Source organism: Crinia signifera, chromosome 19, assembly GCF_055691185.1.
Source record: "Crinia signifera chromosome 19, ASM5569118v1, whole genome shotgun sequence".
NCBI lineage: Eukaryota > Metazoa > Chordata > Amphibia > Anura > Myobatrachidae > Crinia > Crinia signifera.
Window position 1 is genome coordinate 44,703,290 of NC_139226.1, and position 14,364 is coordinate 44,717,653.

At 43.6% G+C, this 14,364-nt stretch overlaps 1 protein-coding gene across 3 annotated transcripts in view; it reads left to right on the forward strand.

Annotated features, from left to right (window-relative positions):
• The window catches only part of LOC146042463 (3-beta-hydroxysteroid sulfotransferase-like), a 49,957-nt gene that overhangs the window by 17,525 nt on the left and 18,068 nt on the right, over positions 1–14,364 (forward strand). For all 3 annotated transcript variants that reach the window (XM_083162455.1, XM_083162456.1, XM_083162454.1), the window contains exons 2-3: positions 9,848–10,000; positions 12,374–12,582. In XM_083162455.1, coding sequence (XP_083018581.1) covers positions 9,859–10,000; positions 12,374–12,582 — 351 coding nt within the window. In that variant the 5' untranslated portion in view covers positions 9,848–9,858. The remainder of the gene's footprint in view (positions 1–9,847; positions 10,001–12,373; positions 12,583–14,364) is intronic.

The following is a 14,364-nucleotide window of genomic DNA, read 5'->3' on the forward strand; positions in this document are numbered from 1 at the left end:
ATGTTTAAATTGTACTACTGTATTTGCGTCTACCACCTCTGTTGGGAGGCTATTCCACTTAACTACTACTCTTTCTGTGAAAAAATTCTTCCTCACATTTCCCCTGAATCTTCCTCCCTCTAGTTTCAGTGCATGTCCTCGTGTTCTGTTGCTCCTCTTCCTGTGAAGAATGTCTCCCACCTGTACCTTGTTAAAGCCCTTGATATATTTGAAAGTTTCTATCATGTCCCCCCTTTCCCTTCTCTGCTCTAAAGTATACATATTAAGATCTTTTAGTCTTTCCTGGTACGTTTTGTGATGTAGGCCATGCACCATTTTAGTTGCTCTTCTTTGTACAGTCTCTAATGTATTTATATCCTTCTGGAGATATGGCCTCCAGAACTGAACACAATACTCTAGGTGAGGTCGTACCAATGACCTATACAGTGGCATTATTACTTCTTTCTTTCTACTGCTGATACCTCTCCCTATGCAACCAAGCATCTGACTTGCCTTCTTCATTGCTTTGTTACATTGCCTACCTGCTTTTATGTCCCCTGAAATAGTGACACCTAGATCCCTCTCTTCCTCAGTAGTTTCCATTATAGTGCCATTTATACCATATTGAGTCTTTGGATTTCTGAGACCCAAGTGCATGATTTAGCATTTTTTGGCATTAAACTGTAGTTGCCATTCTCTTGACCATTTCTCTAATCTGCCTAGATCCTCAATCATTTGTTTTACCCCTCCTGGTGTGTCTACCCTGTTGCATACCTTTGTGTCATCTGCAAAAAGGCACATTTTACCCTCAATTCCATTTGCAATATCACCAATAAAGATATTAAAAAGCACCGGTCCAAGTACAGATCCCTGGGGTACTCCACTTGTAACCTTTCCCTCCTTTGACTGTACTCCGTTTACTACAACTCTCTGTTTTCTGTCCTGCAACCACGCTCTTATCCATTCAACTATCTTAGAATCCAATCCCAAGCTTTCAAGTTTATTTAACAGTCTGCGATGTGGGACAGTGTCAAAAGCTTTACTAAAGTCTAGATAAGCTACATCTACAGCCCCACCTTGATCTATTACTTTAGTCACCCAGTCAAAAAAGTCTATAAGATTTGTTTGACATGATCTTCCCCCAGTAAACCCATGCTGTTTTGGATCCTGTAAATTGCTGGTTTTGAGATATTCTACAACTCTTTGTTTTAAGAGTGTTTCCATCAATTTCCCTACTACTGATGTAAGGCTCACTGGTCGATAGTTGCTTACCTCTTCCTTGCTTCCACTTTTGTGTAGTGGGACTACATTCGCTGTTTTCCAGTCCTCTGGGATTACTCCAGTAGCTAGTGACTGGTTGAATAATTCTGTTATTGGTTAATAGCACTGGTAATTCACCAATCACATTGATGGGAGGGCTCCACTATTCACCAATTCGAGTGCAGTAAATTGAGGAGCTCCAGGCAGGAGAGTTTGACGATTGCAGAAAGTAAGGGGGAGTTATGTGATCACCCAGGACATTACTGGTTCTCATTATCTCTCTCCGCTATTGGTATTAAGGGTGTGTATGTGAATTATGATATTATCTGGTCACAGGCCAGTCATTACTATGTAATAATGGATTTCTGACCATTAAACATGGCAACATTTTTTATCAGTTATCAGCAATGGATGTCTAATCTTAATTATTAATAAATCTATGTTTTTGGTAGTTTTTGAAAAAAAAGGGGGTCAATCTAATTACAAACGATCTCACGATCAGGGTTTAAAGTGGTCATGTAGAGGTGGGGGAACTAATTTCTCTATGCCACCTAATTACTCACCCTAAATCCCCCCCCCCCCATAAGGTAGAGAGACAGGGCCAATGGTAGGGTTTTTGGAATCCCCCTGCAAAATATAATGTTTTTCTGTGAGAATAACTCTGCAGGGCCAAGGTGGAGTTTAAAGTGTTCCACCTCACCATTAGAGGTGGTGGAACACAGTTCCACCTCGTAACCCCCCCACCTTGGAGAGTAGGTGAAGGGTATGGGGAAGAGTGCCCTGCTCATAAGAGTTTACATTTTAAATGAGAGGGACAAACAGAAAGGGTTGACGTAGTGAATTAAATTATGAAAAACTACATATTCCTACCTTACTTTTCTTTGCATTTGTTTGATTTTATTAGGTGGGATAGTGATAACTAAGCTAGAATTAATTTAATAGATTGCAAACCATATAAGAACGGTAGTAGGTATAGTGTAATGGTTAGTTAATTACTGCCTCACAGCATTGAGGTCATGGGTTCGATTTTCACCATAGCCCTAACTGTACGGAGTTTGTATATTCTCCGCCCGCTTGCGTGGGTTTCCTCCGGGTACTACGGTTTCTTCCCACAGCCCAGAAGTATACTGCTAGGTTAACTTGTTCCCAACCAAAAATTAACCGTAGTGGGTGCGTGTACATACTGTAGGTAGACTAGATGGATACATTTTATGTTTGTATGTAACATGAGGAAGATGTTAAACATTAAACCATTACAACTCACTCACCCTTGGGTCTACATAGCGTATAACTGTCATCCATGACTTTGCATTTTACTGCTTTATAACTATTTATGGCCTTTGGAAGATCCATAATGTACAGTATGACTTTGCATTACATACCTCCCAACCTTCATTCGTGATCCAGCTAGACCTTCGCAAGCAGCGCCCAGAATTTTGGGGGTGTGGCCTTGCAGTGAGGGTGCAGGAACATCCACAAAAAACGGGATGTTCCTGTGGTAAACGGGACGGTTGGGATGTATGAATTATACGTTTTTATCACTATTTATGGCCTTTGGAAGATCCTTCATGTATGACTTTGCATTATACTGCTTTATCACTATTTATTGCCTTTGGAAGATCCTTCATGTATGACTTTGCATTATTCTGCTTTATCACTATTTATTGCCTTTGGAAGATCCTTCATGTATGACTTTGCATTATTCTGCTTTATCACTATTTATGGCCTTTGGAAGATCCTTCATGTATGACTTTGCATTATTCTGCTTTATCACTATTTATGGCCTTTGGAAGATCCTTCATGTATGACTTTGCATTATTCTGCTTTATCACTATTTATTGCCTTTGGAAGATCCTTAATACATTACTTATTTCTCTGTTTAAAGTATGTCAATTGTGTTAAGTTGATATGATGGTACTTGTGTAGTTTCACGGCGGCACTTCCCTGCGGATCGCACCGTATGCAATCGCATGCAAATGGTATGCAAATATTGCATGTGATTTGCATATGCTTTACATACGATTGCAGCCCAAAGCATGGTGAGCGGACACAGTACACATCCTCGCGACCTGTTTATACCCCCACTATCCACGTCACAGATTACTTGACGTGTATTTCGTGACTCCTCGCGGGGCTCACGACGCTTCGGGCTTGGTGGCTTGCTGCGCTGGCTACACTTTATAAAAACAACTCCACGCCGACGTGGATAGTGGGGGTATGAACAGGTCGGTAGGACGCGTAATGGATCCCCTCACGGGGCTCGTCACGCTTCGGGCTGATGTGGATAGTGGGGGTGTGCTAAATCACATCACAGATCGAATCGTATGCAAATATTGCATGGAAAAATAACTTAAAAATGTATTTAACTAAATGGAAAAAAGAACATGAACTATGCGTAAAAAAAAATGTTTGACAGCCTTCCCGTATGGTTATGGTAAAGTGGATTCACTATGCCAATAAAGGGAGAATAGAACCTGTGGTGAGCGCAGTGAGTCACAAGCCCACGGTGTGGTGAGTGCAACGAGACCGCCAGGGGCTTCTTTGCGCTCACCCAACTGTTGGTGTACTGGCAGTCAGGATTCTGATGTTGGTATACTGGCCCGCTATAGCACACCCCTCTCCCTATGCAACCAAGCATGTGATTTTCATTCCTTATGACTTTGTTACATTTCAAGTCATCTGAACTAGGTACACCTATATCCCTTTCCTCGTCAGTAGTTTCCATTATCTATCCCATCATACCAGAGATGAGTGGATTTGGCTTTCTGAAACCCAAGCACACCCAAACCTCCGAAATCCGAGTGAACTTTGGTTTTCCTGAGGCAAAACGTCATCATCCCATCGTCAGATCTCATGGGTTTTAAATTTGATACAGTGGTGATTTGGGCACCATTTCCCACAGGACCACCAGAGTGCCGATGTGCTGAAAGTGTCTAAGCTGTGACGGGCTGATCTATCTGTCCAGTACTGAGCTCTACTGTCTGTTCCATGCTGACTGAGCTGACTTATTTGTCCACTTGAGCTCTGAGTTGACCCCTACCTGTTCACTAGAATGCTGAGCTGACCTATGGTATCTGTCCACTCCACCCCCCTCAAGCTCCTTAGTGTTAATATTGGTCAATAAATAAATTATTATATTACAAACTTATCAAATATTTATTTTTATAGTGCAGGAATTTGGAAGGCACATCTATTGTCTAAGTGGGTGACAATGGTGCTGAGCACATACCCTCCAACATTTGAAGGGCAGAAATCGGTACACCCACAGAAAGGGGCGTGGTCACATGAAAATTGTGTGTGGTCACTGATATAAAAGGGGGCGTGGTCACCCCTTTCTGAATGTGAGCATTATAATATATATCAGTATTATCTGGCAGGTATAAACAAGGGTGGGGGGAGCCAGATATCTACAAAGGCTGAGTCCCATCTAACTACAGCCCCAGACCTCAAAGCAGTATAACAGCCCACCAAAAGTTACAGGAGGCAGAGGAGGGAGCCGGGCACACAGAAGAGATAAACCGCGGTGATCCCCCATGACCAGAACACAGGCACAGCCTGCACACTCACCGCTCAGGAGGCTGCAGGGGGACACCTCATCAACACACAGCAGGTCCTGCCAGAGACCGCCACTTCGGGAAGATATTCAGAGTGCGCATGCATCAGGTCCCAAGAGGGCGATGCATGCTGGTCCGGGACCCGCGATGCATCACTGGGAACGGGTGCAGAAGGCAGCAACGGGCCAGATAATAGATTTCAAGTACCGTCCGGGACCGGACTGAGGAGCCGTCTGAAAACGAAAGAAAACCGTTACATTCGGTACACTTTGATTTAGCCGGTACAGACTGTTAATAAACGGTACTGTACCAGCTAAATCGGTACATTTGGAGGGTATGTGAGCATTAATCCTTGGGACAACTGAACACTGGTGTTGTTTTGATTATCACTGCCTGCAGTGGAACTGCAGTACAAAACTCCATATAGGGCAGCATTATCCCACACATTTGTGTGTGCTGTAGGTTCCATACCCCACTGTGTTCACATAAATATAAGCAATGTGACTTTGGATGGTGTACACCACTGCGTGCATAGAAATGTAAACACTGTGACCCCACAGGGGGAGTTGCCATTTACGAATAAAGTTTTTAGCATTGCAGATACCTATTATAATTTCAACCCCAAAACTGTAATCGATACATTTGGACTTGCTCACTTGTAAATCAGACTACAAGTTTAGCCAGGGGGTACTGCTCTGGCAAATAAGCAAATGCTACTCGGTTGAGAAAGCCGCCCAGTGTGCGGCGAAACGCGTTCCAGCAAGGACCATAGGAAGGACGCTCTCTACACCAGAATACCCGCTAGACGCTGAGCCAACTACATACACTCCCTCCAAGCCGCGAAGTCCATCGCTACCCACGGACGCTGTGGCAGAGCGCCGTGTGAGTCTCCAAGCGGAGAAGGCTGCAGGAGGAAGTGGCTCTTGCTGCATCTCATTAACCGGCTGAACGGTAATATCATTTCCTAAAGCCAAGCGGAGGAAAGAGAGAGCGGGCGCTGCGGTGCTGACCCTTCCATCCAGTGAAAGTTTGAAACGCCAGCAAACATCTACTGGTAAGAGCTTAAAAAGGGATAGGACGGACACTGTTTCACCATATTTAAAAACAGAAGTCCTTGTTCCCAGTCTGGCTTCAAAAACACCGCTTTTTGCCAAACACTACCCTGCAACATCATTTATAGTGTGCACACTAGCCATCTGTATTTACACCTGGTCTCAGTAAAATAAGTGGACACTGTAATCATTATATAAGGAACTGAATCCTATACATTTGTGTATATCCATCTGCTAGACCCTATTAATAAGGCAAAGAAGAAAGTCACACTTGTGGAAAAATCTGAGTAAATACTTGCGCCATAATTAATCGGATGTGCTTTTATCAACCAACTGTTTACTTTATTCTTATTTTTAATTTTACATTTTTCATGCATTATTGTATATTAATTGTGTGTTATATGTAATACTGTGTGTTTAATAAATTTTATCATCCTGGTACCCAAGAGCGCCCCACGTTTTTGTTTGTGTTTCTGTAATTTTAGAGGTTGGCAACCCTCTCACGTGGTTGCTGCTGGGTAGCAAGTTACACCCCAGTTATCTCTAGCGCCTAAGGCAAACTTTCTCTTGAAATAAGCAGAAGTGGAGAACTATGAGAAGCACAATACGAGAAGCCGCAGCGATGGGATCCTACATTGCAGGGGTCTTACTTATACGCTGCTACCCCCTCTTTTTCTTTCTTCCCCTATCCCCCTACCACCAGGGACAGCTCTACCATTAGGCATATTTAGGCAGCTGCCTAGGGCTCCGGAATCCGGGAAGGGGGGGTGCACCGAGTCTGCCTACAAAAAAATCAAGGGTTTCTGTGAAGATCCCTGTTGTACTCAATGCAAGTGGCAACTATGGAACTTCTAAGACCTCACCTCAATAATTTTCTTTGAGACATTATTCCCTGCTTTGCTGACCCTCTTCCTTGTACTCTGTTGTGAGTGGCAAAGGGGGGGTTGTGGGGGGCCTGCTGGGAAAGCAGAAGGTCTTGCCTACCTTCCCAGGGGGCTGGGAGGTCCACACAATTTTTGGGAGCCTCCCCACCAGTATGCCTCAAGGGGTTGGAAAATGGGTATTGGTGGCAGAATGGTGTGTGTGTGTGTGTGTGTGTGTGTGTGTGTGCATATGTGTGTGTGTGTGTGTGTGTGGGTGGGGGGGGGCAGTAGGTTGAAGTGTTGCCTAAGGTGCCGAGAAGCTTTACACCGGCCCTGCCTACCACCCATAAGCCAAGCAGAGGGTATGATGAAGCTGACATTGCAGAATATAATCAATATAATCAATAAAACACATGCCTGCATATTGTATGTAATCATACGTTTTCTGCTTTGTTGATTATTTATGAAATCTGGTATCACAGAGATCTCCTGCCATCCTATTTTGTGATTTATGACAACTTACAAGCGATATATTGAAAATTTGAATACCTAACCATAAGAGCCTTTTTTTATGAGCTGCCTGACATTTGCCTTGAATTGTCTTGATCAAAGTCTATGTTTATTTTCAGTCATTAGTGTCCGCTTGGTTGGTGTACATTGTAAATTGAAACCATGAACATTTTTGTTTTCTTTTGAATACCTGAAAAACTCTGTCTAAAAGCCTTTTTCAGAACTGACCGCTAATGTGAGAATTCACAGTAGACCTCAAGTAGAAAGTCTCCACCCAGACAGAAAGAGAAATTGTCCCTTGCTAAATTGCAAGAAAATTGAGGAAGGAACGCTAATCACAATCAACTCGCAAATCCATACGTAATTCCTAAACCATCAAACAGTTTTTGCATTCAGGGCAAATGTGACTCTAAGACTTCCACTAATCTGCAACTGAGACAGGCTGGAAGTGGTCATCGCTGACGTCTGAGACCCTCCTCATAAACGCCAAATGCTGGCTTCCTGTCAAAGTCCAGCTCCATGGCGCTTAAGATCCATATGCATTTTCTATCACTATTTTTCCTGGCCCATTCACGATGCATATGGTATGCATGCGCAGTCATTCGATTATCGCTCAATTTGCGAATTCTTTAATTAGAGGTCAAGTCTGAATTAGGCCATTTTGATTCCCTACACCTATGTATATTGTATAACCATTAATGAGAAACTAATTCTCTGATTTCACATTTCTGTGTACTGTCTTGGTTTGTCCACTGTTAGGCTGTGTTGTGAAAGGGATAGTGATCCCTGCTTTATCCCACTTTAAAATTAAGCTAGGTTTTAAATAGGAGTGCTCTCTCCCCCTCAGAAAAAAAACAATAAGAGTACTTTTCTTTCCCCCTGTTGTATACACCCGAATACTCTCTGGGGAGCACCTGCACACAAGTCATCGACTACAAATGCATATACATACCCAATCTCATGTAAGAATATCAGGTACCAAGCTTGTGCACAGTTAGTCCCCTTTCCCCTGCAAAGCAACTTGTGTGTGCTTTTTGTACCCATTTCACTGGATTCACAAAAATATAAACCCTATGCAATGTGAGTTGTAATTTGTGAAAAAAGTGTTTTTTTTTTATTTAAAAAAAAAATTGTGTTAAATAAAGCTCAGAAGGTGCAATGTCACTGTGGTAATACATAGTAGTTAAGTTAAAATGACTCTTTAAGAAAAAGCAGTCCAAACAGCCTCAAGCGCACTTTTCCTGCTGCTGCTTAGCCCCAATAGGAAAAATTCAATCCTAGTGTGATTCCAAAGAATAAGTCAAAGAAAGTACGTAAAAAGGCTGACCACAGCGCTGGAACAATATGTCCAATAAATCTGTAGGGTTTGCAGGATTCAACCAATGTATCCAAAAATATGCAACATAATTTGCATCAATTTATTTATACAAAACAAATCAGACCAAAAAAACAATCCAATAAAACAAGGGATATGTATTCCACAAAACATAAAAAACAGTTCTTTATAAGAAGAGATTGTCAGCTCACCGGACCTCTTGGGGATGTGTGTTTTCACCTTAAATCCACTGATGTTTAACAGGAATTCCCACTTGGTAGGACTTCCGTCTTTTCCACACTGGTACTCTTCCTAAGGTTCCACACTGCCACTGTGGTCACCTTTCGGGTTTTCCCTGTGTCTGTGTGGTTTGCTGGTGGTAAGGGAAAATAAGAAGAGAGGCTAGGAGCTAGGTGCACGGATAGTTGGTAACAAGCGTGCTGCCTCCCGTCCAGGATCTGCCTGCGCTCGCAGTCTGGCGGGGTCGCGGCAAAGATGTTTGTATCTCTCTCCCCGGCTATTGATGCATACTACTGTCAGCAGCGGCCCCGGGCGGCTTAGGAAGATCCAACATCTAGGAAAGGTAGTCAATGAGCCAAGGAGGCAGATACTTTAGAAATAGAGTGTTAAAAGAGGTAACGGCTCAAATTAAAACAGTCAAATCAGTGCCCAAAATATGGTAGCAGGACGGGACAAGATGAAATGACAAAATAATTGATATCCATGCTCCTTAAAACAATCCCTTTTATTCTGCCATAGTTCCTTTGCTTCTACTGGTGATGTACTTCCATAAAATCCTCAATACCTCAGATTAGCAGTCCTCATATATTATTGGTTTCCAACTAGAGGGTTTTTCCAATTCGCACACAGGGCCGGATGCACTAAGCTTCAAAAGTGATCAAATGGAGAGTGATAAACAGCCAGCCAATCAGCTCCTACCTGCTATGTCTCAGGCTGTGTTTGAAAAATATCAGACAGGAGCTGATTGGCTGGCTGTTTATCACCTCTCCATTTTATTACTTTTGAAGCTTAGTGCATCTGCCCCACTAACATTATGGAAATTCTGCTCATACAGTTCTGTCCACGAATCCACAATATCTGTCAGCCTTGTACCTCGCCCACTGATAATTTGCATCAGGGTAACTGCAAGCTCTGAATTTATGGCTGAATGAATCCAGGTCTTCTCTGTTCTCCTTTTAAAAAGTAGTGTCTTATAACATACAGTAACAAACAAGTTAGTACTATGGCTGTGGTCATACTTATTTTATTAGAAAATGTTTCTACCTTTTGGTAATTCTTATTTCTCTCCCTCAGGTATTTTCATAATGGAGATGACTAAGGAGTACGTTGAATATGAAGGAATTAAGGCACCTATTTATGTGCATTCGAAAGAAAGCTTAGACTATGCATCTAAGGAATTTGAAGTTCGTGACGATGATGTGTTTAATGTAACATATCCCAAATCAGGTACTGTGTTATTACTTTATATGTACAGTACATCTGTAAAGTATTCACAAGGCTTCACTTTTTCCAAATTGAAATAAATTTATTTTTCCCTTAAAATTCTAAACACAATACCCTATTATGACAATGTGAAAATAAAATTTGGGAGATGTTTGCAAATTTATTTAAAATAAGAAACTAAGAAATCCCATGTACATAACTATTCACAGCCTTTGATGATGGCCCTTTGGCAGCAATTACAGCCTCGTCTTTTTGGATATGATGCCACAAGATTGGCACAACTGGCTTTGAGCAGTTTTGTGCATTCCTCTTTGCAGCACCTCTCAAGCTCCATCGGGTTGGATGGGAAGTGTCAGTGCACAGCCATTTTAAGATCTCTCCAGAGATATTCAGTTGGACTCAAATCTGGGCTCTGGCTGGGCTACTGAAGAACATTCACAGAGTTGTCCTTAAGCCACTCCTTTGATATCTTGGCTGTGTGCTGAAAGAAGAACTGCCGCCCCAGTCTGAAGAGCGCTCTGGGGCAGGTTTTCATACAGGATGTCTCTGTAAATTGCTGCATTCATCTTTCCATCTATCCTGACTAGTCTCCCAGTTCCTGCCACTGAAAAACATCTCCACAGTATGATGCTGCCACCACTGTGCTTCACTGTAGGGATGGTATTGCCTGGTGATGAGCAGTGCCTGGTCTCCTCCAAACATGACGTCTGGCATTTACGCCAAAGAATTCAGTCTATGTCTCATCAGAATTTTGTTTCTCTTGGTCTGAGTCCTTTGACAAACTCCAGGTGGGCTGTCATTGGCTTTTAACTAAGGAGTGGCTCCTGTCTGGCCACTCTGCCATACAGTCTGATTGGTGGATTGCTGCAGAGATGGTTATCTTTCTGGGTTCTTGGTCACCTCCCTGACTAGGGTCCTTGTCCCCCGATCACTCAGTTTAGACTGCCAAACAGCTCTAGGAAGAGTCCTGTTGATTCCGAACGTCTTCCATTTACAGATGATGGAGGTTACTGTGCTCATTGGGACCAGATTTTTATCTGTAAAATTATTCAGATTTGTTCCTCGAGACAACCCTGTCTCAGGGGTCTACAGACAATTTCTTTGACGTCATGCTTGGTTTGTGCACTGACATGCATTGTCCAGTGTGAGACCTAATAAAGACAGGTGTGTTTCTTCCAAATCATGTCCAATCAACGGAATTTACCACAGTTGTAGGAACATCTCAAGGATGATCAGTGGAAACAGAATGCACCTGAGCTCAATTTTGCCTTTATATCAAAGGCTGTGAATACTTACAGTATGCACATGTGATTTATTAGTTATTTATCTTTAATAAATTTGCAAAAGTCTTCCAAAAACCCTTTTCAAGTTGTCATTGTGGGGCATTGTGTGTAGAATTTCGAGCTAAAAAGTGAATTTATTCCATTTTGGAATAAATCTGTAACATAACAAAATGTGGAAAAAGTGATGCACTGTAAAAACTTTCCGGATACACTGTAAGCAATAAAACTTGGCTTTTTTAACATTTCAGCATAAATTTTGGACAAAATTCACACCGAACATGATTTCTGAAATGCCTAGTGCACCATCAGTCCCCCACGGTGAAACACACACATGAACATAAAAATCACATTAGCACCCACATAAAAAAAAAAAAAATCATTCACACATGTACCCCACAAAAATAAAACACCTTGGCCCCCAGATGAACACAGTAAAGTAAAGTACAGATTCCGTGCCAGGCTTTTCTGCTTACAGGGCACAGGCATGTATTCAGTGTAGCAGAGTGTCCCATACCTCCCAACCGTCACGATTCCGTCGGGACAGTCCCGATTTTCGGGTCCTGTCCCGACGTCCCACCCGCGGCAGGCATTGTCCCGCTGCGGGGGGTGGCAGTTGGGAGACCCCCCAATCTAGTAGAATAGACGCTGTGCGCATGCGCACAGCGTCTATTCTCGTATGAAAATGAGGTTGCGGCTAATTAGCATAAGCCGCGCCCTCATTTGCATACGCCCCACCCCCTTTTCGGGGTAAGTATGAAAAGAGGGTTAGGGGGGGTAAAAAAAAAAAATCCGAATTATTCCAAAAACCACGGTTTTTGGAATAATTCGGATACGGGATGCACGGATACGGGATACTCAACCTGTAGTAGATAGGCAGAAAAGCTGATTGGCTGGTACTTTATCTCTCTCTCTTAAGGCATGGTACATCTGCCTCTTAGACATTTAACCACTTTATCTCTCTCTCTTAAGGCATGGTACATTTGCCTCTTAGACATTTATCCAAGGTTGTAATACTTATTTTTTTATTCTTGTGTTCAGCGCAGCCTACAGTTATGAATGATTTGTTAATACAGTATGTCTATTTTAATTATAGGAACTACATGGTTGCAAGATATCCTAACCCTAATTCATAGCAATGGAGACCCTACACCAATTAAAACACAATATAGCTGGGACCGCGTACCCTGGCTCGAGCAGCGTACATCAAGAGAGAAAGTTGAACAACTCCAATCTCCCCGACTTCTCACAACCCACCTTCCTATACATTTGTTTCCACAGTCGTTCTACAAAACAAAAGCTAAGGTTTGTAAAAATCAACCAGAAAAGAAAAAGATTCAAGGGTAACACCATCTACTACTATATACAATTAAAAAATATATATATTTTTAAGCAATATATGTTAAAAAATGGCACCATCCAAACATGATTATTTAACGTAGCAATTATTTTGGTACTCTTTACCTAGCACGACGCCCACGATTTTGATCGTGGGCATCGCAGGTAAAAAAATCGCGGGCATCGCGGCCATTGAATGCACTAAAAATCGGGTGCAACGCGACCGACGCGATGCCCGCGATTTCCCATAGGGAACAATGTTAAATTTCTCAATTGACCCGATTTTACTGTTCAATGCCTCAATTGACACGATTTTTCCATAGGAAACAATGTTAAATGGCCCACAGAGGCCAAATAGGCACCCTGAAGTGTGAAATGGCCCCCACAATAGTTAACGCCACCCCACGATCAACGTCAACCCGAAGCGTGGCGAGCGCAGCGAGCCCGCGATGGGCGGCGGTACGCGTCCTACGACCTTTTCATACCCCCACTATCCACGTCGGCGTGGAGTATAGAATAGTGTGGCGAGCGCAGGTAAACGCGTCCCTTCGCGGGCTTCACAGGTATCCTCGTCCCCTCGCGGGGCGCGCTGCGCTCGCCACGCTTCGGGCTCGGTGGCTCGCTGCGCTCGCCACACTATTCTATTCTCAACTCCACGCCGACGTGGATAGTGGGGGTATGAAAAGGTAGTAGGACGCGTACCGCCGCCCCTCGCGGGCTCGCTGCGCTCGCCACGCTTCGGGTTCACGTTGATCGTGGGGTGGCGTTAACAATTGTAGGGGCCATTTCACACTTCAGGGTGGCTATTTGGCCTCTGTGGGCCATTTAACATTGATTCCTATGGAAAAATCGTGTCAATTGAGGCATTGAACAGAAAAATCAGGTCAATTGAGAAATTTAACATTGGTCCCTATGGGAAATCGCGGGCATCGCGTCGGTCGCGTTGCACCCGATTTTTAAGTGCATTCAATGCCCGCGATGACCGAGATGGGCGCCGTGCTAGGTAAAGAGTACCATTATTTTTTAGTGACCATACCTAACATACTGTATAATGCATTCCAGCAGCTTAGAATATACAGCCTGGGGAGCCGAGAGAGGGGGGGAGCAGGTACTAATTACCCGGGCCCAGGCCTGCTGAAGGGGCCCCGCAGGGGCCCTGGTCCGACCCCTCCCTTCACCCTCCGTCCCTCCCAGGTAGCAACAGCAGCACACACTTCTACAGCATGTGCTGTGCTGACAGCAGGCTCAGCATGAGTGTCTCACTGACAGCATGAGAGGTCATGCTGAGCCTGCTGTCAGCACAGCACAGCACATGCTGTAGGTGTGCTGAGATTACAGTTTTCTTTCACCCTCCTCTAAACATTTTGGGGGCGTGGCCTGTGTGGGAGGTGCCCACACCACACACACACTTAGGCCATGCCCCCAAAATTTTACCGGGGCCCGGCATTCCTCTCGGCTGCCCTGTATACAGCATCCTAATGAATTATGGGGTGATTCTTGTTGATATGCAATATAGCAAGTTCGGCCACTTCCCGATGTTTTGGGGACTGCCCATGCTCTTTTATGTGTATGTGCAGCACCCTTTTGCGAATGCTTTGGCTGTTTTGCATAGTCACCGAGCTATTCGCAGGAGGCTGACGTTACAGGACCATCTTCCTGCAGGCACATGCAAATAAAAGTCAGTTGCCACTGACTTCTCTTTCAATAGGCAGGAGAAATCATTTTATGGTCGAAGACCATCGATTGATT